General features: G+C 38.9%; 1 protein-coding gene across 12 annotated transcripts in view; it reads left to right on the top strand.

Moving 5' to 3' along the window:
- The window catches only part of LOC109916863 (myelin basic protein), a 156,812-nt gene that overhangs the window by 106,821 nt on the left and 25,470 nt on the right, over positions 1–24,521 (top strand). For 11 of the 12 annotated variants that reach the window (XM_048596027.1, XM_048596022.1, XM_048596018.1 and 8 more), the window contains one exon: positions 6,275–6,738. In XM_048596027.1, coding sequence (XP_048451984.1) covers positions 6,275–6,738 — 464 coding nt within the window. The remainder of the gene's footprint in view (positions 1–6,274; positions 6,739–24,521) is intronic. The other variant, XM_048596017.1, reaches the window with a different exon arrangement.

Here is a 24,521-nt window from a genome sequence, read left to right as displayed (position 1 = left end):
TCCCACTTCATAGTCATTTCTGGGATGTTATTCTTAGTTTCTATGATGAAGACAAAACATAAAATATCTGTTCAATTCTTTATCATTTCCTTATTTTCCATTATTAATTCTCAGACTCTGGAGTACCAATGCTCACTTTTATTGCACTTTTCCTTCTTTATTATCCATAGAACTCTTACTATTTCTTTACTGTTTCTAGGTAGTTTTCTCCCTCCTTATTAATCTTTTTAGTCTTTCCTTTTTTTTAATATTCTAACCAATCTCCTGACCTGCTGTTAATCTTTGTGGAATTATACACTTTCTCTTTCAATTTGATGCTACAATTTAATTTCCTCAGTTCGCAATGGATAGTGCATCCTTCCTTGGGGATCCAGACTTTCTTGCTGGAATGTATCTTTTCTGAATATTCTGAAATACCTTTTTAAAAGTCTTGTCTCAGCAGGTCTACTGACCTATCGTTTAACCTAACTTAACCAGTTCACTTTAGCCAACTCTGTCTTCATGCCCTCATAATTATCCCATTTTAAATTTAAACACTAGTCTTAGATCCATTCTCCTCTCCCTGTTTACAAGAGATTGCCCGCTGTATGAAGAAGGATCCCAACCCAAAATGTCAACTTTCCTGCTCCTCTGATGCTGCCTGGCCTGCTGTGTTCCTCCAGGTCCAACTGTGTTATCTCTGACTCCAGCATCTGCAGTTCTTGCTATCTCCGCATGCTGTATTAAATTGTCAAAAAATATTTTATGAACTCATACATATCTATAGATATTTATTTGTATTTGCAATGTCAATTCATCTGCAAGATTGCAAATGCTAAGTGCATTGAGATTGATCCTTTAGTTCTGTCTTTTTACTATTTTTGTAACCTCTACACTTATCTGATGGTGCACTTTTAAGTTTGTACACTTTTTACCTTCTTCCCTTTATTGCTTCCTTGCCTATTTAATGGAAATTTCAGAATTTGATGCAAACTTGAGTAGCCAGTAAAATATCATTGCAATTTAAAATGTCAAGCAACATTAAACTTTGAATAGAAACTGAATTAACCAGCTGTCATGGGTCATTTGATTCATGGGATGTGCAGTTTATCTCTTAAGAACCATTGGTTGCTGGTTGATTTCAAAAGAAAGCTTTTCCTGGAATAAGATAATGTCAAATAAGTTGCACATTTTATTTGTGAAATTCTGCTTCTATTGGCTCAACCAACTAATGTCCAGCACATGTGGATTGAATCTGGAGCAGCTAAACCTGTATTCCCGATTATTTTCTGCATTTGCTATCCTTGACCGCACCGAATCCCTCTCCATCCCCCACCTCCAGATAGTTAAATGTGAGAGCAAAGGTTCGAGTTCAAAAATGTTTCGAGATCTATTCCGTTGTGTTTTAAGGAATCTGGGCAGGAATGATTGAGGAGAAAGGTCTTTACAATTATTATTTTCTAGGTTACGCTCCAGGAGACTTGATTTACCTTATTTTTGGAATACCCTTCTTTTACTTGTGTGATTTTGGGGCTGTTGCTGAGTGAGAGAATGTGGACATTTCCCTTTGCTGATGGGTAATTTGCTTCTCCAAGAATGTTACTTCGATTGGTGTTAATAATGTTCCATTGGACTAATATTCCAATGTCAAGGAGGGGTGAGGTTCTACAATATGTTGCTTTGTAAACAGACCTGCAAGTGTGTAATTAAAAGCATGAATCATAGGATTTTAAAACATACTCTCAAAATGGCTTGATTAGTAGAAATGCTTGAAATGTAGAAATCTTGGAATTGTCTTTGGAGATAATAGTTTGCATCTCAGACACAGCTAGATTCTGCACCTGAGTTATCCCCAGGAGTCGATCTAACTTTTTCTAATCTGTTTATATGAACACTGGAGACTTGTTGCCATGAAGGCAAGGTCTGAGAAGAATGTGGAAAAATATAATACTAAATGAAAATGAAATCGCCTTTCCTTCAGATCATGAAAAGATCAAAAGATGACCTGAAAGAAGTCTTCAGTTCTGTGACAGGGTTTGATAGAGGTTGAAGGAGAAAACATTTTTCCCACTTGCAGGCGAGCCCAGAACTAAGGGTTATGAATATAAGTTAGGACTAATCAATCCATAGGGAATTCAAGAAAAATGGCTTTAGCCATAGCAAGTTCCACAAGAACCATTCTACAATGTGGCAAGTTTGATGCGACTAATATAGATGTAATTAAGAGAAGTTAGATCAGGTCATAAAGGAGAAAAGAAGAGAGGTTTGCAAATAGGTTGAGTTGATGTCTAGCGGAAGGATTTCTTATGGACTATAAACACTATCACTGAACAGTTGGAATCAATGGCTTGATTTTATTGTTGTAAATTCCACATAAGAAAGATGTACTGTTGTATATTAGACATGTCTCAATTCTGTCTGTTTGTTTATAATCTCTATCAATCTTTTGAGTGACCCACTAGTGATTAGACACACCCCTGGAAAGAATTCCAAGTGTTTTGCACAACTCGATAGATCTTCTAGTTGTTATTTTCTTCCTCATTTGTTCACCAATGCAAGACCAAACTTTCTAATACAAGAATATGATTCATCTAATACCCAAAAAAACTGTTCCCAAATGGGGTGACTGGGTATACATGCTGTCAGGTTTCAATATTTTAATGCAATTTGTCAGTAATGGAACAACCTCTGTGCTGTTGCATGAATGCTGCATTAGAACATCTGTGGGTGGATAGAAACAAAATACTGCAGAAACTGGAAAGATGAAATAAAAATTTCAAATTATAGAAATATCGAGTAGGTAAAATGGAGAGAGGGCTCAAGTTAGCTTTTCAGGTCAATGACTGTGCTCCAGAATACAAACTGTCATTGACCAAAAAGATTAATTCCATTTTAGTCTCCATGCGCATTTCCACCATTTTGGGTTTTACATTAGGAACCGAACTTCATCAAATAGAAAACAAGGCAATACGTTCTCCATCATATCTGTGTTTCTCCTCACATTTGTAGCTATGTTGCAAATTTCACATGAAGGGTATTCATTTTCATACGGGTTTGCATCATCATTATGTTGTGAATGTTGCATGATGTGGGTGATCTCCCCAGTGTCAGACTCCACCTTGGGTAGTATGCTTGAAGTAAACCTAACCAAGGTAAGTTAGAGGTTTGCTTTTGTTCATTTTTGTCTGGATTATATCTTAAACAGGCAGGACTGATAGGGACATGAGGTTGTGCTATTAAATGCCCCTCCCATTCTTTGCCACCCAGCCCCCCGAATGCAACACTGTGGAATGTCCCAAGCTGCTTACATGGTGCTAGGAAAGAAATGGGTAGATCAAATGAATGGGTAGGGGGCTAAGACAAAATTACTTGTCCAATCTAGTGGATTTCTTATGACAGAAAATCTGACATTTCCGCCAACTCCTACAATTTCATGGTTATGTTTGTGTTATCAGTCAGCCTATTTGATATCACGTCGACGGGTAAGGCTGTTAAACATGATGGTTCAATCCTGCCCAAAAATATAATTCCCTACTCCAGCTGCGTGTTCTTACTGAGCTGCACAATGTACAACTTTGCGTTATTTGACTCAGAGTTGAATCAGCCATTCTGATCTAATTCATTTGATTCTTCCTACCTAAGCTTTGCCTTTCTCCTTGTCTTTATCACACAACTCACCACATAACTTTGGTTATTTCTCGTAATTCTTATTACTTGATGCCCATCCTGTGAGAATCATAGAATCTGTACAGTATGGAAGCAGGCCATTCAGTCAATCTAGTCCACACTGGCTCTCTGAAGAGCACTCACCCAGGCCTTGCATTTACCATGGCGAATCCACCTAGGCTGCACAGCCTTGGACACTATGGGCAATTTAGCACGGCCAATCCACCTAGCCTGCACATCTTTGGATGGTGGAAGGAGACCAGAGCACCCAGAGCAGCCCCACACAGACACGGGAGAATGTGCAAACACCACACAGCCAGGCTAATGAAGCTGGAATCGAACCCAGGTCCCTGGCACTGTGAGGCAGCAGTGCTAACCACTGAGCCACGGTACTGCCCTGTTGTTTAAACTCTGGGGCCTGTGATTCTTTACAAGGTCAATTTAGAAATTCATCAAGTTTTTTTAAATGTTTTCAAAAGCTCAATGGTTGTAATAATTATTCTGCCCATGGTGTAATGTTTTCATCTCACCCTAATGGTATAATCATTACCTGTTAATATTTTTGTTTTTTATTAGTTAAGAAATGAGATAATAAACATATGTTGTTGGTTTACACACAATACAACACACCTTTTTCAATTTTGTACTTACAAGTGGTAACATTGTCAATGTTTGGGGATTGGACCTGCCTCTTATTGAACATTTTGTGCTCAATGGGCCTTAAGCATAAGATTAATCAAGCTTTAAACAAATGTTCAACTACATTGCCTGATGATTGGTATTGAATCCCAGTTTCAGTCTGGGATCAAGTTATTCTGAATTACATGAGCAGTTTTGTAAAATGGATACCCCAGCCCCCCTCTCACCCCTCCAAAAAATGGGAAAGAGTTGGAAAATCATGAAGAAACATCAATTGGATTTTCTTCTCTCTCCTGTCAAATTTTTCTAATCAAGAATTTATTACTACTCACATTCTTATAATCTTTGTGTTTTGTGTTTGTGTTTTCTTTTCTTCTGAAAGTATTGTCTGTCTTATGGGGAAGGTTGCATTTATATAGTACCTTCCACAATCTCAATGTCCCAATGTTTTCCTTCAGTGTGAGAAAGATGGTGGCTAGTAGCACAAAGCAAAATCCCACACACATCAATTAGATAACTGTCCTTGATGTTATGAGTGATAAATATTGAACATGACACTGCAGGGTGGTGGGATTACAGAATGTCCCCTGCTGTCTAGTGCAAAAGGGCTGTTTAAATATGTAAATAGTCAGTCTACATAATCAGTGTTGGAAGGTTACTTAACAAGAGTTTATGTAGTATCATGCTGATCTCATCCTTGTTTTTTTTTATAAAACATTCTTTTAATTATATAAAAGTTAAAATTACCAACAGCCTTTCCCACAGTAGATTCTACCAATCCTAACCAAGGATACCTTTTCCCTAAAGTTCCACTGCAATGGGAGTAAATGTTTTTTTTGTGCTATGGGATCTTATGTCCAACTGCAAAATAAGAAGGAACTTGGTTTGATACCTCATCTGAAAATGGCACCTCTGATAATGTGGCATTGTATGGATTTCCTGAATACTTAACCACAGCCTTCAAAATAGCCCAGGAGCAGGTCATCTGTCTCCTTTCTCTGGTATAGTTGAACAATATATCTTTATATTTGGCTTTATAATTTAATCAATAGCTTTCGTAATTGAAATTCACCCATTCATTCTCCAGTTTGGCAGAAAGACCTAAAGCCATAGCTTGCAAAATGTTGGTATGTGTACTTCCACTAATGGAGCTTATATTACTTCCTTCCCCCCCACCCCACCCAGATATTTTTGAACAACCTGCTCAGAGATGTTATTACACACCTCCAGAGCAGGTGGGGCCTGAATCTGGGCCTCCTGGCTCAAGGTTAGGGACATTACCACTTTACCACACAATCCTCGCCTATACTGAGTTTGTACTCCTTATTAACTGTCCAAGCCAGTTTCTCAAGCTTTTTCTGACTTGTGCAAATACTGACAAATATGGAGATACAACCCTTTAATATGTGAACTTGCTGGGTTTATATATGTAATACTTTTTGTTAGATTTATGCAGATTTTGAACCTGCTTGAGAAATAGTTTGCAGATGTGATGAAAGATTCCTAAGTCGTGGTGTAAAAAAAGCTAGGTAACTTTTCAGTCAAAGTGCTTTAGAGTTCTGTTCAATTACTGACACCGAACGTTCATCATGCTATGACACCAAAACCCCCTTTTGTTCCTTACTCAATAACTGTATTCAGCCAAACAAAGAATAACTGTTAAACATATTTAGTATGCCAATGGCTTGATGTTTTGATACTGTATGGAACTGTGAATAGTATATGTACTCTTCTGTCTCAATTTGCATGTGATAATTTTATCAAAAAATTGTGTTAATATTCTGCCTAGTTCTGATTTTTAAATGTAAATATGTGATTGAAAGGAATTGAAACATTCACTTAACAGAAAGGTAACTGCTGTAAAAGTTAAAGTTTGATTTGCTTCTGTGTGATTGAATTGATGGTGACCAATGACAAATAATGTTCTTGTGAAATGAAGCATTATTCTCCGATGTATTTTGCATTCATTGCTGGTGCTTGTTATTTTCAGCAGAGGCAGATGTTAATCAGAACAATGGATCTTCCTCAAAGCAGAAGAAGATGGTAGCGCCAGGCTCCAAGAGCGTAGAGGACCCAAAGAATGCTTGGAAGTCACCCAGCACAGCTGAGCCAGCTGGGCGCCCACACTTGGTCCGCCTCTTTTCTCGTGACGCGCCAGGACGTGAGGACAACACCTTCAAAGACCGCCCATCTGAATCCGAAGACCTTCAAGCCATCCAAGAGGATAGCTCAGTTCCTGTGACGAGCTCAGATTTGATGGAAGTGCAGAAACTGTCCTCACAATCATCAGCTAAGAAGGGACAAGTAGCAAAACAAATGGCATCCGCAAGTGCCTCAGACCATGCTAAGCAAGCTGGAGGAGCCCACTCAAGGCAAAGGGACTCGGGTATACTCGACCAGCTGGGAAAGTTTTTTGGGCAAGAAGGTTCCAGGAAAGTACCTGAGAAGGGCAAGGTGAGCTCTGAGGCATAAAGGACTGAACAGAAGCTTAAACCTTCAGAAGAGGGTTCTCCAAACTGTCTCAGTATCAGCAAAATTTGAAATGGCCCATTATAAATGTTGACAGTCGTTTTCTGTTTTATTCCTTTTAAATAGTTTGTTAATAATGAAGAACTCCTTGTTTTTGTTTCTAAGAAAGGTGTTGCATTAGAATATTGGTAGACTCATTAGGCTTGTGCATTGTGTTCCTCAATTCAATTATTGTAAAAGGACTGTGCATGTTTTAAGATGTAAAGATTCCAGAGGAAAGAAGCGTAACACGGGATGAAGTGAGTGCTGTTTCTAAACTTTTTAAGAAGCTCACAGCTTCAGGACTAACTAAATCATAAAATATGACAAAACTTGCTAAATTACTAATGCATCTTTCACTGTTGAGCAGTAAGAGGAGACACATCTCTTTGATTTTGATTGGTTCATTGAATTGGTGGCAGTGAATCTGCTGGATTACCAATGGATTATTTGATCACTAGTGTAGATCAAGTGTGAATTGGATTACTAATGTTTGAAGCGGATGGGATCTTGAAGTTCCTAACTTTGGAGAATGAACAGTGTATCTTCTCTGTGAGGGCACCATCAGGAGTTTGATCAGAAATTTACTCAAACATAGTGGTCAATTCAGACTTGGTCCTTTCCGTGAACATTGGTCACTTTTTTTCAAAAAATGTCTTACATTTTAAGATTCTGTTGTAGTCACTATCCTTTAACTCCACTTATCTCTGCATTAATTGGAATCATATTTTTAATCTAACTTTTTTTTCACATTGTCCTTCAAAAATTGCAGAGATTCAACTATTTAATTCTCAAACTGTTGTCCTTTCTGTTGGACTGCACACTCAGTTCATATTTTTGTTGGTTGCCTGCGATTATACCTCATTAATAATGTTGAATTGAAACAAACGAATATCTGTCAAAGCTTCACTGGCTTAGATTGTCCCTTGCAGCTTTGTGCAGTCTTTGAATGTTGAGGTCAGCCTCTTTGTAAATAAATCTTGTCACAGATAGCAAGAGTCCAAACATATGCGAAGATGGAGTGTAGCATTCTTTGTCATGTGTGATATTTCCTAAATGAATTAACAACTTTTGGTACAGCTGAAATTGTAACTACTTTTGCCAGTGATTGTTGATTTCTTATTGCTCAGAAATATATGGATTTATTAGTAAAATATCCTATAGATTTAAAATGACAACTCTTCAGAACTCTGTAAAGCAAACAAAAATGTCACATTTGCTGCATAGAACGGAATTATAAATGCACTGTAACTTTCAGAATCCAAGCTGTTCACCCTAATGGAGTGAAACTGCATTTCTTTTTCATAAGGAACCTGATTGTTTTCATTTCTGTACAATTGACAAGTTACTTGTTCTTGGAGTACTCCAAGTCATGTTTGTCTGTCATTGCAGCTTGTAAATAAGTGAACTTATAGATTTGTCTGGAAGCTGTCGGTCTCAGTCAGTCACAATGATTGAAATGTGTTGTCGTGCGTTAATAGTTTGTCCCAGAAACGGTGTGGCTCATCAGAAGCATAGCAGTACTAGTTGTATATGGTACAGCTTTTAGTGAAGTAGGAGTTGCAACAGGTATCTCACCAGCTCAACAGCAGTGTGAGATTCTCTCCATTTTATTCCATAATAGAGAATCAAAGATGCTAAAATTTGAATGTATTCTTTGGTCGGAAGTGAAAACTTGTTCTGAACCTTATCTATAACATAGAACAAATTGATTTAGCAGTAAGATTAAATTTAAAGTATTCTGCTATGGATTTAGAAAAGCAATTGTCTGATTCATTAGTTCTGAAGCATATTTGCTGACAAGGCATTTTATGAACTATTCTTCAGAGAGTGAAGCGTTGAAGACATTCTGATATCAAAGAACACTGTGCAGTCATGGAAATGTATCTAAGACTTCAGATTTGCCTTATACTTTTTCCATACCACCTTCTAGCTTAAATTAGCTAAAGCATTCCATATTGAGCTCAATGTCAGTCTCCATTCAGTGCACTTGTTGCTGATAACATATTAGATCTCTGCTTTCCCCTTCTGCTTGTTAATGTTTCTCTCTCAAAAGATTGTGCCATCCCTATTAACCAACCCACTGCAGCAATTAGCAGCAACAGTTAGACACTTGCTCTTTGTGCAAGCCCGACCCTGACATTAAACCTGATTGCATTTGAATTTGCAGAGAAACAGATTCTTTGACAAGAACAAAAGTAGTTGGGTGGAAATGAACGCCCACGTACCCTGAGCAATGACCTATTGAATTTTTCTCTCGCTCACACATTCAAACTGTTCAAGCATGCTTCCAATAAATTTAAATACATTTTGTCGACATGGTGCTGCAAATGGATGCCACTTTGTTCAATAGTGATGGTAGCAGTGAGTACATGGGAATATTGTAACTATTGTAGAATATGTGAGTGGGATAGCTGACCAGGAATTAGCCATAGAAATACCCTTCTGCTAGCCATAGATACAAGCATGTCTTTATCTCCTGTGTCTTGTGTAGTATAGCCTGAGTCCATGGTCCTCTCTGTATTCAGTACATTGAAATGTGTTACAAAGCCAAGAAATTCATACATTTACTTTGAAATAGTTAAGTTATGTTTTGATTTCAACTAAAATGCCTTCAAACGCATTTGCATAGAATGTACAAGATTATTCAAATTAAATATTTTCTCAAGGGGTTAACAGGATCCTGGATATAGTGGCTATCAGTATTACATTTCTGGCCTGGTATAAGTGGATTAAAGGAAAATTTTTGTGATTTTTGATCAGAGATTTATGTTGGGACATTTCCCAGCAGAGTCTTGTTGCACTCTCCGTAAAGCCAAATGACATTAAAACCAGTGATATCAGATTTGCCTTAAGACACGGTGGTTGTCTGAACCCTAGCAAACCACATCCCTCTTCACTTAGGGTTGAGTTCCGGTATTGTATTGTCTGGTCTCTTCAGCCTGCTTTGAACCCATCTGTTATTCCGGACTATCTCCACAAACTGTTTCTCGGTCTTTTGACCTGTACATGATTGGCTGGACAGCTGGTCTCTGATGAAGACTGACACCAACAGTCTGGGCTCAAATCCTGTACCAGCTGAAGTCGCCACAACGGCCCCACCTTTTCAACCTCACCACCTCCCCTGAGGTGTGGTGACTGTCCAGTTGAACTCATCAGCATTTGTCTCCTGTCTCTCTAATCAGAGAGCAGGCTATGGTCCTCTGGGACTGTGGTGACTTTCACTGACTTCTATTTCTCTCTCCTTACATTCACACCCCACCCCACAGCCTCTGTTTTTCAATTAACCCTGCCTGTTACTGACTGCTCCCTGTCACTCAACCTTACATTCACCATTACAGAGGTGATTACACTGCAAAACTAACACATTAGTTATAAGAAGCTACACGCTGTTGTGAACTGTTGAAACTCAGCATGAAACCAGTCTGCCTATCACCACTGGCTGCAATGCCACTCTTTCTTGCTCGTTTCAACTACTTTGCCTGTCCCTACCTATAGCTCCCTTCTCTACTTGGCCACTGTGGTTTTTCTCTGTTTATCTGTAATGTCAGTCTTTAGATGTGTTTGTTGCTCCCAACTTCTTTGCTCACAAGCATTTGCTTTTCTTCTGAGCGCATTCAGAGCTGTGTCTGAATGAAAGATCAATTTCATACCTTTTCTCACCAGTTTTTGCTCAGTGGGCATATAAGTCTCAATTTATTGCTTCAAGGAGCGGAACTGACTGGTTTGGCAATTGAGCATTTTGCTTTAGGAGAGCTATTAGGGAATGAGGCAGAAATATTGCCATTCCTTTATAAAACACATGTCCTGCGTTGAGCCACTCAATTTTGATTTACCCATGGCCCAGAGACATTACACCTTTATTTTGAGGTAAGAGAAACTGGTGATGAAAACTAAGACAAAATAAAAATGTATTGTAATTAAAGATCACCAAATGTGTTTGTCGTCTTTCTAATATGTATTACATGAAACACTCAGAAAACCAAAGGTGTGCTATTGACCTAAAATTCAGTTAAAGTTTTTTTTAAAAAGTCATAATACTGATTAAATTTTTCAAAACTCCAAAATGAACAGCATAAAACAAGGCTTTATTATCAATCTAGTCATTGTGAATTGAGTATTACAGGGTTTTATTTCGAGAAATTCATCAGATGATCTTTTGTCTTCATTGCCTGTGTGTCCAATGAACTATTCAGTTTTATTATCCTTAGTGTATACTTAAACCAAAGCCATTTGTAAATACCTTCACCACAGTATTATAGCGCATAGTACAAACCTAGCAAGATCTTGTTTATAAGACTAATAGGATTGTGATTGAAAGTCATGTGGAATGCCAGTGTTTGTGGGGATGAAATTGGTTTGCCTTCTATATTTAGGAGGAAGATGTTATTTTTCCACAAAGTTGTTCCCCTTTCTGTAACATTCAAGGCATTTGTGTCAAGAATGGAAATGTGCAGAAATCGTACTTTTTTAGGCTTTTGTTAAGGCCACTAGTTTGGTTGCAAACATTTGCAGTGAGCAGGAGCAAGTTCTTTCTACCCTTCTCGAACCTCCCCTATTTTCTTTTCCTTCAAAAAAAAGGACTGTTGAGATTACTATTTGGTGTTGTGGAAACAGTGTCTGCAAAATCACATCACTCAAAGAAGCCAGTGTATCATTAACCAGCCCAAACTCTCATATCAACAGGCTTGCAATCTGAATTGATAATCTTGCGTGGTTTCTACTGTATATGCTATTTTGTTTGTTTTGCATTTTCTTTTGCTCAATAAAAAGAATGGTATGCTCTGGACATTTTTTTTAAGATGTGTCATATCAAAGATGTTTTTCTTATAGTATTTTATTTTGCAGCTGAAAGTTAACGGTACAGTCAAGCAGATAATGTCCTGTTGGTTAATTATGTAACTGAATTAAACCTTTTACATTATGACTGTGACTTCAATGTTGTCCAAAACTGCATCTTTTAATAATAGGTGTAAATGGCTATTAATTGCTTGCATTTAGGATTATGTGTTAAACTCAACATGAATGTAACTATTTGAGTGGTGTATATGAGAGTGAGTGTGTATGTGTAGAATATCTAACCTCTGTCTGGTTTTCTATAATGGCCTTTTCTGCATACTGTACCATGACGCAAGGGAAACTGATGTCCTTCCTACCTTTGAACTAAGCGACCATAGATTTTGTACACAGAGCTACCATGAATTCTCATCAGAGTTCAAAAACATCACTGGCTTGTGCAAATCGATTGGAAAAAACTATCAAGGGAGTTCACCCAGTATCCAGCCCAATATTTATCCCGTGACCAACATTATCAAATGTAGGTGGTCTAGTTGTTTATCTCATTGCTGTCTGTGAGACCTTGCACGTTCAAATTGGTTACAGAGACAACAAGGTGCAGGGCTGGATGAACACAGCAGGCCAAGCAGCATCATAGGAGCAGAGAGGCTGACGTTTCGGGCCTAGACCCTTCATCAGAAAAGGGGGAGGGGAAGGGGGTTTTGAAATAAATAGGGAGAGAGTGGGAGGCGGATAGAAGAGGGATAGAGGAGAGGATAGGTGGAGAGGAAACAAACAGGTCGAAGAGGCGGGGATGGAGCCAGGAAAGGTGAGTGTAGGTAGGGAGTTAGGAAGGGGATAGGTCAGTCCAGGGAGGACGGACAGGTCAAGAGGGCGGGATGAGGTTGGTCGGTAGGAGATGGAGGTGCGGCTTGAGGTGGGAGGAGGGGATAGGTGGGAGGAAGAACAGGTTAGGGAGGCAGGGACGAGCTGGACTGGTTTTGGGATGCGGTGGGGGGAGGGGAGATTTTGAAACTTGTGAAATCCACTTTCAAATTGGTTGTTGTGTTTGCCTACAATTTAACCGTGACAGCATATCAAAACTACTTCTTTGGCTGCAAAGTACTTTGGGACTCTGCGAGGTTGTGATAAGTGCTCTAGAATTTTAAGTTGCTAAGTTTTATTTCCCCCTGAGGAGAAACATGGTTTTTGCTTGAACTAATGGTTTCTTAACTATCAACATGCTTTTTCTTTGTGGTCTCATAATATGGGTACAGCAGTACGATAAAGAGTAATATCCTTTGGCAGTGCTGAGGAAAATGTTCTGGTCAATTTAAGAATCACAATCAACATGTCTATTAGGAATGCGCAAGATTGCAATGAAGGAAGCCAATCCATTTTAAAAGATGATGAGGGTGATTATAGAGGTAAGCTACGTGGTTAGAGGAAATACATAAAGATGAAGAAGTAGCTAGATACAAAAGGGGCAATGATCTTTCATTTAGAAAGAGTGAAGAAATTTTAAAGTTTCTTGCAGGGACCATTTTGATATGAGTTATTAGACACATTTTAAGTGTGAACACTGCTCCAAGTTACATTTTGCATAATATCTGTTTCCTGCAGACTGAGATTCACATCCATGTTGTACTTTCTATGATAAAATTTCCTTCTTTTATCAAAGAGTGGACAATATTGACAAGGCCACTTTTAATTGCAATTCCCTTGTCCTGACAAAATGGTGGGTTAGCTATGTACCACCAAGTGACAGGTATCACTGCTACAACAACTGATTTATGTACCACCTTCTTAATGTAGGTTCATGCAAACAGATTTGATCAAAAATTGAAACTAGCCAAAGGCCATTAGGGTGGGGCACATTTAAGCAGGGTCTTGGAGGAGGAGAAATGAGTGGAGAGGTTTGGAGAAGAAATGGCAGATTTTAGGATCCAGGCAGCGGTGTGAGGATTAGTGATGTAGTGTGGGACTGGCGTGACTTGAAGGTGCCAGGCTCTTTATCTCTGAAGGATATTGATGAGCCATACTTAGATTTTTCTGACAATCCATCAACTTTCATTGTCAATTTTATTGGTGTCATCATACTGATGATCAAGTTGGATCTCTGTTTGCCATGGTGAAATTTGCAATTTAGTAGCAGGGACTGCTGCAAATGCAATTTCAAGCTGTCTGCATCCCATAAGTGTGGTGACTTCTCAAGTAAGCCTGGGTGGTGACTATCATTAGGCTGTTCACTCATTATTCTTGCAACATTGTCTTCCTGATGCCAGCTACCTAAGACCAGTGCAATTTGTCTAATCTGTCAGTCACAATTGACATCGGCGATTTTGAGCTTTTGAATGAAAAACTCAGGTTTCTAAATCTGCAGATGACCCCAAACTGTGGGGAGGGGGAGGAAGTGTGAGGTAGTGACGGGAGGTTTTTTCCAGATTGTCAACACTGAGGAAGATCATAACAAATTGCAGGAGGACATTACAAAACATACTGAATGGCAAAATTTGGTAAATGAAGTTCAACAGTAAAAAATTTGAGGTAATACATTTTAGTAGGAGTAACGAGTCACATGACGTGGAAAGCGTGAGAATCGGTGAGGTCGAGAAACCAAGGGATTCAAGTACAAGTACACCCCACTGAAAGTTATGCCCCAGGCTCAGAAATACTTACCTTATTAAATGTAATGTGTTTGCAATGTTTATACCTTTGTGCTCAGATAGTTGATGACCAGTACAAGTTCTTGGTGGGATGCTCACCCGCACTATGCAAGTAGGAGTTAACCTTGGCTTATGCACCAGGTGGTGTAAGAATGAGCTATATTCCTAAAGAAGGAGTCAGCATTTCACTTGGTCAGTCCTGTTTCATCTGAGCTGGAAGGTGAACCATTGCAACTAACTGCACTTTGGTTGTAAAAAGAACATTCAACAATGATTCCATCTCTTTACAGTTCTACCGTAATCCACATTAAATAACTCCATTTTTGTATGTTAGTTGGCCCCACTATGATACCTCCCACAAGCCACAATGTCTGCCATCAAGCAATACTAATACCTTCAACAAAGGGACTGACTTTCCCCGGAAGAGAAAGGAAGACCATGGGAATTTTAGAAATTGAGAAAAGGATGTATATATAAAATCTGTACCTGACAAATGTGTACTTTATGGCTGTCTGAAGTTTATGACCTGCCTGAGACTGTTTATCTAAAGTAATGAAAGAAAGACTTCCATTTATAACCACAAAGAGGCCCTGTGAAGAAGTTTAGTCACTTGTAGAATGAGGGAAGATCTCACAAACAGCAGTGCAGTCCTGGTCAGAGCATTTAAACGTTGCTAGCAGGTATTAATATTAAAAAAGTCAATAAAATAATAACCAGTTAATGTTTCTGGTTTATAACTGTATTCAGTAACAACTGAAAACAAACAATGATTGTTTTTGAGTTATTTATATTGAATATTCCACAAAGAAAAGGTCTGACTACACTTTCTGCATATTGTGACATTTTTTGTTACTATTGTTATGGTAGAACTGCTTCTGAGGTGAGTTACACATGACAGTAGCGTTGCATTAATCTTTGTTGACTACAAAATTATAATACTTTGTACTGTTTTACCAATTGCAAAACAATATTTGTTTAAAGACTGACTAGAATAAACCGAAGATGTGATTATATTAATAACTTCTTTTAGCAGATATTTTCCTGATGTGTACTAATGGTGGGACTCTCTGCTTTCAAGAACCAAAGGCAGGCAGAGTGGAAACCTTTAGAAGCTTTGAAGATTTTTTTTCCCAGTATCAGTCAACATGAACTTATCTCTCTAAGCTCAGCTGTAGATTCTCTATTTGTGGCTTTTCGATGCCCTGCCTAATCCATCGTCTACTCACTCCATTTCTAAACCAAACCAATTGCTGTCCTGATGGGAAATTTCAGTTTTGAAGTAAAATTACAGCAGCTGCATATGTAATGTCTTTTCAAATCATGAAAGACTTTGATTGAATTTATGGGGAAAAACTGTCTTGCATTTAAAGGAAGATAATAAAACAAAGACTTAGACAAAAGAGCCATGAGAAAGATGGGAATTATTTTGATGCAGCGAGCTATGATGATCTGGCTAAAAGCATGATGGAAACCAATTCAATGCAAACTTTAAAAGAAAACTGTGCAAATACTTAAAAGGGAAAAATAAGCACTGGGCTGTAGGGGAGTGTGACTAATCAGATGACACTTTCAGAGATGGGCTACATGGCCTCTGCCTTTGAAAGACTTGATGCTTCATCCATCAGTTCTGGTGACTGTTTGTACCATGACGTTTACATAGAATCCCTTTCATTTATTGACACAAAGCTACAAATCAGAGAACACTGGCAAACTTAGGTCCCAACACTAATTGATTGTACAGTGTAATGTATTCCACAATTTCTAATCATGGACTATTATAATTGTTCTATTTAAAAGGCAATTGGGTCACTGCAGCCCTTATTTGTGCTTAATTCTTCAAGCATGATAAATCCCAAAGAGCAATAAATGTAAGGTAATTGTCAGATATACTTAATAGTTGAAAAGAAAACATAATGCTACATGTATAGTTATTTTAAGATCAAAGATATTTATAAGAGGATTCTAAAGGAGACAATATTTCCACATTCAACTTTTGATTTTGAAATAAGTATTCAATATCCTCCAAATTTTCTCTCTCAATGTTAATCCTGAAATTTCACCGGTGAGAAACAGTTTTTGTTTTATACCTTTTTTAACATCATCACTAGTTTAGCTGATAAACCTTTCTGTGTAACGGGGCCTGTTCACGAACAATACACCTCAGAACAGTGTCTGGTTAATAGAATCTCAACTGGATGCATTGATCAATTGCTTGTCAGTGTGTTATTCATTTGGCAAGCTTGTATTTAGCATTATCTTCCTATCTGTTCCTGAAAATGAATAAAATTTGCATGAGTAAATTGTTTCATAGATAATTCTAGATGTGTTATGTTTTTTAGATGGTGAAAATAAGATCTCACAAATAATTTACAGGGCTCAGAGTTGAGAAGAATGAAAACAACAGATTTCTCTATTGTTCTAAAATTAAGCCCCAGTATTTACCCAGTTTCACTTGATGTCTGATTTCAAACAGATGTGACTTCGAACATTTCGTGATCCAGAAGCCATCACCAAAGCATTATTGAGGGGTTAAAAATAACAAAAACAGATGTTGCTGGAAAAAGCTCAGCAGGCCTGGCAGCATCTGTGAAGAAAAAATCAGAGTTAACGTTTCGGGTGGGTGACCCTTCCTCAGAACTGTTTCCTCAGAACTTCCTCAGAATGGCATTATAGAAAGGTGTTGAGTCACACAAACTAATTCATCAGTTATATTTATTGGAAAGGTTTCTTTCTTCTGATGAACGGGTAAGTCTTTCAGGATGTGTTGATGAGACTTGAGATCTTAATGCAGGTCTTGGTCAGAGTGATGAAGTGGTTCGGACTTTCAGTCTGATCACTTGTATTTTATTGGTTGTTTTTTGTGTCTCTCCACTTCTAAGTCCAAACATTCCCTGCCTCTCTTTGTAATTACATTTCTCAAACCAGAAAGTAAATAAATACATCCCTACTGCAGGATTCTGCAACTAATGTTTGCTGTCTGTTTAAGAAGTTGTAGAAGCAAGGATTATGGAACTAAGGCATATGGGTGGAGTTAAGCCAAAGATTAGTCATGGTCTAACTGAATGGTGGAACTCACTTGACCAGCTGAATGGCCTCCTTTTGTTCCTGTACTAGATTTGTGATGGTCCACAAAGTGAATCACTGCACAATTTCCCTCAGTTCTGCTCTTCTGCAGCTAGGATTAGAAACCATTAGCAGCAAACTACATTGGCCAAGAGTCTCCAGGAATTAAAGAATAATCTCTTGGAAATTTACAGAAGGAGCTTCAGGAGGTTTCACCTTTCTCCTTCACCCACAAATTGCCCAGGTTGGGGTGACGTTTACCTAATGGAAGAGTGGGTACTCTGCTGCCAAAGCAATTCAGTCTGTGGTGGGAAGTTTACACAGGGCCTTCCCATCTCAATAGTGATTGAGTTTCTTTTTTAAGTGTGTAATTAATCTCCACATCAGGATGTCATCTCATTTCTGTTTGCGTTTACTCAGTCAGGAGCTCTGATCTTGAAATTTCTACCCCAGTCTTAAATTCCAAATCCATCAGGTCTTCAACAGAAGTGACATGGGATTCCTGTCAGGATCCTTATTAAATACCACTGTTAATTGTAAAGATAGTGGAGAGGGATTAGGATAGCTGGTTGACTGAGTTCAGTGATTGGGAACATGGCCAACTGAAGTTGGTAACCGTCAATCAACTTCAAGTCTATCCTTTTTGTGCAACCTATTGACAGATAACTCTATTACCTATGGCCAGATAGTCTTAAATTAGCATACATAAATTACAGTTTGGAGAGGCATGTGGATCAAGTGTGGGAATATGAATTATATCAGTCATAATAGGTTAGAGTCCTACCTTATATATAGGAAGAAGGCTATGGTTGTTGGAGATCAGTCATCTCCGCTCCATGACATCTCTGCAGGAGTTCCTCAGGGCAGTATCCTCAACCCAACTGTCTTCAGCTGCTTCGTCAATGACCTTCCCTCCATCATAAGGTCAAAAGTCGGGACATTCGCTGATGACTGCACAATATTCAGCACTATTCATGGCTCCCCTGATACTGAAGCAGTCCAAAACCGAAAAAAATGCCCAGCCTTGGGCTGATAAATGACAAGTAACATTTGGATCAGACAATTGCTAGGTAATGACCACTTCTAATGAGAGAATCTAACTCTTGTCCCTTGATGCTCAATAGCATTATCATTGCTGACTCACCTACTATTAACATGCTGTTAGTTATCACTGACCAGAAACTGAACTGGATTGGCCATATGAACACAGTGGCTACATGAGCAGGAATTGTACAGTGAGTAACGTACCTTCTGACTCACCAAAGCCTATCCACCATGTACAAGGCATATGTCAAGAGTGTGATGGAATACTGCCCACTTGCCTGTATTAGTGCAGTTTCAAAAATGCTCTGCTTGACATCATTCAGAGCGAAGCGGCCTGCTTGATTGGCATCAGATCCACAAATATTCACTTCCTCCAACATCGATGTTCAACGGCAGCAGTATGTACTATCTACAAGCTGCACTGGATAAATTCACACAGCCTCTTTGGATGGTGAGGTTAAAACCCACGATCAATTTCCATCAAGAAGGACAAGGGTAGCAGATACCACCTGCAGGTCCCTCTCCAAACCAATCATCATCCTGCTTTAAAAATATATCACTGTTCCTTCACTGCAGGATTCCATTGAATGGTAATGCCATTGAACATCAAGGGTCAACAGTTAGATTCTCTCATTGGAAATGGTCATTTCCTAGCAGTTGTCTGATCCGAATGTTACTTGTTACTTATCAGCTCATGTTCCTTCACTGTCTCTGGGTCAAAATCCTGGTGTTCCCTCCCTAATAGCATTGTATGTATTCCTACACCAAATGGGCTGCAGTGACTTAAGAAGGGAGCTCACTACCACCTCCTCCAGGGCCACTAAGGATGGGTATTAACTGCTGACCCAGCCAGTGAAGCCCAAATCCCATGAATGTACTTCAAAAAGTCTTAAACGTTACATTTTTAAGGAGTTAGGATGGCAGTGGGGATAGAACATTGATAAAAGTTATGGTCATAAAAATAATACGACCTTGCGGCTTAATGTTTTCATTCTTTGAGGAATATGTAGACTGTCACGACTGTTTAATTGTGCAGGAAATTATCCATCTGATTATGTTATACAATGGTATAGCACTTAAACAGCAATTGAAAAATGCTTTTTGTTTTGATGCTAATTTGTACTTTAGATAACTTTGATTTTGTAGCAATGGCCTGAAGTAATTGGGCTTAAAATAGAATTAAAAATCATCAACAATTGAGGCATTATCAATGGTAAGCTTTATTAATAATGCATGAATTTTGAAACACATTATCAAAGATTCCTCTGTTCATTTGAGAGCAGGGTAGTTAGTAATGGTAAAAATCCAGTGTCATTTCAACTTTAAACTAGTGCAGAAAAATGATCCTGTTCTTCTCCCTTGTTCCTCAAAAAACATTGATTGCCTCATTTTAAGAGATAGCAAGAACTGCAGATGCTGGAGTGAGAGATAACACCGTATGGAGCTGGAGGAACTCAGCAGGCCAGGCAGCATCAGAGGAGCAGGAAAGTTGATGTTTCGGGTTGGGACCCTTCGTCAGAAATTGGGAGGGGGAAGGGAGCTGAGTAATAAATAGAGAGAGGAGGTTGGGGCTGGGGAAGGTAGGTGAGATGGTGATAGGTGAGTGGTGGGGATTGGTCAGTGTGATGGGTGGGTGAATATGTGGGAGAGAAGATGGACAGGTTTTGATTTTATTTATGACTGACACGTGTCTTACATGCTTTACAGGCAGATCGTACAAGTGCAACAGGGTAACAGAACAGAGTGCAGGATACAATGTTACAGCTGCCGAGAGGGGGCAGAGAGAGTTCAGCATTAACATTAAAGAAGTCTATCCAAAAGTCTGATAACAGTGAGAGGAAAAAGCTATTCTTGAATTTGTTTTTACGTGTATACAAACTTTTATATCTTCTGCCCAATGGAAGAGAGTTTAACCAGGCGGGAGGGGTCTTTGATTATGTTGGTTTCTTTCCTGATGCATTGGGAAGTATAGATGAAAGTCAATGGACAAGAGGCTGGTTTGTGAGATGGACTGGGCTGTGTTCACATCTCATGCAGTTTCTTTCAGTCTTGGGAAGAGCAGTTGCCATACCACGCTGTGATGCATCCCAGATAGAATGCTTTCTCTAGTGCATTTATAAAAAATTGTAAGTGTCTTTGCGGACATGCTGAATTCCCTTAGCCTCCTGAGGAAGTAGAGGCATTATTGTGCTTTCTTGACCGTAGTGTCAACGTGGGTAAACCAGGACAGATTGTTGGTGATCGTCACTCCCAGGAACTTGACACTCTTGACCATCTCCACCTCAGCACCATTGATGCAGACAGGAACGTGCCCTCTACTTCCTGAAGTCAATGACCAGCTCCTTTGTTTTGCTGCCATTGATGGAGAAAGTTTTGTTTTTACACCGTGCTGTTAAGCACTTCATCTCCTTCCTGTATTCCGTATCGTTGTTTGAGATCCGACCTATGACGGTGGTGTTGTCAGCAAACCTGTAAATGGAGTTGGTGCGGAATTTGACCACACAGTTGTGTGTGCATAAAGAGTATATTAGGAGGTTGAGTATGCTGCCTTGCAGGCACTGCTGTTGAGGGTTATCATGGAGGAGGTGTTGTCACCTATCCTTACTGAGATCTGATGGTCAGGAAGTTGAGAATCCAGTTATAGAGGAGGGAGTAGGGTCCTAGGCCCTGGAGTTTGGAGATGTGTTTATTTGGAATTATGATGTTGAAAGTGGAGCTGTAGTCAATAATTAGGAGCCTGACATACATATCCTTGTTGTCCAGATGTGCCAGGGAGATGGCATCTGCCATGGACCTGTTGCACTGGTAGGTAAAGTGCAAGGGATCAAGACAGTCTGGAAAGCTAGAGTTGATGTGAGCCACGACCGACCTCTCAAAGCACTTCATAATTAAGGATGTCAGAACTACGGGTGGTAGCCATTGAGGAACGCTGCATGAGTTTTCATTGACACTGGAATGATGGTGCTCTTCTTGAAACAGGTGGGGACTTCAGATCATAGTAAGGTGAGTTTGAAAATGTCTGTGAATACTCCCATCGGCTGGTCTGCACAGGATCTGAGTGCCCAGCAGGAGTTTCCATCTGGGCCAGTTGTTTTCTAAGGGTTCATTCTTAAGAAGGCCAATCTAATGTCTGCAGTGGGTGAGTGAGGGTACAGGCCCATCCAAGACTGATGGGACAGGTAACATTGTTTCACTGCCCTTCTGTTCAAAGCGAGCATAGAATGCATTGAGCTCATTGGGCAGGGATGTACTGTTGCTCACAATGCTGTTTTTCTTTGCTTTGTAGCCCAGTATGTCGTGTTAGCCTTGCCACAAATGACGGTTGTCCATGTGGTTCGTGTGGTTCTCAAGCTTAGTTTGATATTGCCTTTTGCATTCCTGATGGCCTTGCGAAGATTGTACCTAGACTTCCTGTCCAGGTCAGGGATCCCGATTTGAACGCCTCCAATCTGGACTTCAGTACCAAGTGGATCACCCAGTTCATCCATGGTTTCCGGTTGGGGAATGTTTGGATTAATTTATTCAGCATGCAGTCATCTATGCACTTACTAATGAAGTCTGTAACATTAATGACATACTTAAGTAGGTTGGCCGCTGAGTTCTGGAATAGGGACCAGCCGACCGACTCTAAGCAGCCCTTCGGTTTCCTCAGACCAACATTACACTACTTTCTGTACCGGGTCCTCTCACTTCAATTCTGGTTTCTGGGTCTGATTTTCCAAAACGTGGATGGGTGTGCAGCAGTAGGCATCTTTGATGGTTGTGTAGCAATGGTCAAGGATGTTCGGACCTCTGGTGAGACAGGAGATTTTGGTACCACATTCTTGAGGTTGGCCTGGTTGAAGTCACTCACTATGATGAATAAAATGGTTCCATAGCATGACTGTTGTCATGGTGTTTTTCATATTGTCTTTTGAACAGGCTGTTAAACCAAAGTCCATTCTGTCCTCTCAGATGGACATTAAATATGTCTCAGTTTTATTTGGCAGGCATGTTCTTGCTGGAGTCCTGGCCACCACTTATCATTCAATATAACTGAAATTGATTGCTTGATCTTAATGCCATTGTTTTTTGTGGGAGTTTGCAGTGTGCAAATTCCCTAACAAACTTATGGCATTATAAGTGACTACACTTCAAGCATATTTCATTGGCTGTCAAATTTTTTATGATGTCCTGAGGTTGTAAAAGGCACTTATGTAATTGCAATTTCAGTACTTGTTTTTCTTAAGATTTTATAATCTCGGCTAAACTTACTTTGGCAACATAGAAATATTGTAACCAATTCTTACCACATTGAAATAACACGAATTAACAAATGGCCAACCAGTCAACTCTGTAAATCTCAGAGATGGACAATTTGCCTCATTTTAAAACCCATCAGTATCATATTCAAATGATTGAAATTTCCATGTAACATGGTGTGAACATATTTTTAAATGAATCTGTCATTTATTAATGGTAAGTGTTTTCAGTCAAGTTCTGATATTATAGACGAATGCGTATTTTGTGTAATCAAGCCAAAAGAAGAGATTGTCTTCACTGTTGGGGAAGGAGGTGTGATGGTGCTTTTAAATGTCGAAGAGCTAGTTCAAAGTATTTGACTACATCTTAAATTGTAATTTCTCACGCTGCTTCAGAACTTGAGATCAGCTGTGATACTTGAGTAAACTCGTGCATTCATTTCCATTAACAAATTCCTCTTGTCATTGTTTATTCTTCTACAGTATTCTTAAGTATTTAAGTTAGGCCTTCTCTTGCAACTTATTAATAGTGTGCCAATTTCCAAATTAACTTTAAAGGCGGTCGCTTTTAACTTTTTTGTTGATTTTTTGTTTCAAAGTGTACTTTCTGGTAGCCATTATTAAAGAAATTTACTTGGAAGGTTTAGACATGGATTTCCTACATTACAGAGCCTGCACTTCAAATGTACATCATTTGACTTGAAAGCACTTCAGGACAACGTGTGGTCATGAAAGGTGCTAGAGAAACGCAAGTCTGTTTCTTTTTTTCTGTTAGAACTGCAGATTAAGCATAAAATTCTGGAAAATGTGAAAGAAAAAAAATGTACATTTTTAAGAGTGCTTTCCATGACTTCAAAACAATCCAAAAAATTTTACAGCCATGAAATATCTTTAAGATATTGTTGCTGTTGAAATACAGCTAATTTACACACCATACGCTCCCAGAAACAAGAAATAACATCATGACCAAATAAACTGTTGTAAACATATTGATTGATGGGTAAATATTCATACAACAGGGAAAATGCCTCCATTTTTCCTTTTGAAGGAGTGAACTTAGAATCCTTTACATCCACCTGAGAGGCAGGCAGAGTCTCCATTTAATACCTCAATCCCAAAGCTGTCACCTCAAACACTGCAGCACTCCCTTGGCACTGTGTGTGTCAGCCCAGGTTTTGTGCACAAGTCACAAAGTGGTACATAATTCCTAATCCCCTGATTCAGGGATGAGAGTGCCATCCATTGACTAATATCAGGCTATTTATGCCAATCTGAGACAGTACGTTTTAAACTCAAGGCAAATCTTTTTGTCAATTCTGGTCAAGGGCATTACACTTGAAATGTTAGTCTAGTTTTTGTTTTAAATGTTGATTGATTTGCTGGGTTGATACCATTTTTCTGTTTTCTTCATAAGTAGAAGCATTCACTTTTTTTCCTTATTTTACATTGGAATATTAGGCTTTTAGTGCATTTTAGATCTCCAGTTGTGATTAACTGCTTTAAATGTGTTCTTCTAAGTTTTCAATAAAATGTCAACTGATTTCGAAACATTCACTGAAGTTGCAAAGTGTCTCTATTGTTTGGATTGCATGGGGTGACAAAGCTGTACTGCCAAAGCCAGACACTGTGCAAGTCTTTCTTTATCATATTCAAGTTGTTCCTTCTTTACTGTTAAAAATTGCTGAAGAGACTTGTCTAATACTTAGTAGCTTTTGTTCTTTTGGATGTTATACCCCATCAATATCACTTGTTTACTGCACTTTCCCTTTTTGTGTTCTGTCTAAAGGTGCTTTTTTTGTTCAGTGACTCTATTAGTATCAATAATTTGGGGTGCTTGGTGTGTATCAGAGCTAAACTACGAATGCTGTTCCTATTCTCCACCCAAGTGGTAGTGAGATGTGCTTAAACCAGTTATTATAATGTTGGTAAAGGGCAAAGC

The sequence above is a fragment of the Rhincodon typus genome, chromosome 4 (assembly GCF_021869965.1).
Source record: "Rhincodon typus isolate 14 chromosome 4, sRhiTyp1.1, whole genome shotgun sequence".
Taxonomy (NCBI): Eukaryota; Metazoa; Chordata; class Chondrichthyes; order Orectolobiformes; family Rhincodontidae; genus Rhincodon; species Rhincodon typus.
The sequence above is the reverse complement of the archived record's forward strand: the minus strand, read 5'-3'. Positions and strand labels throughout refer to the sequence as shown.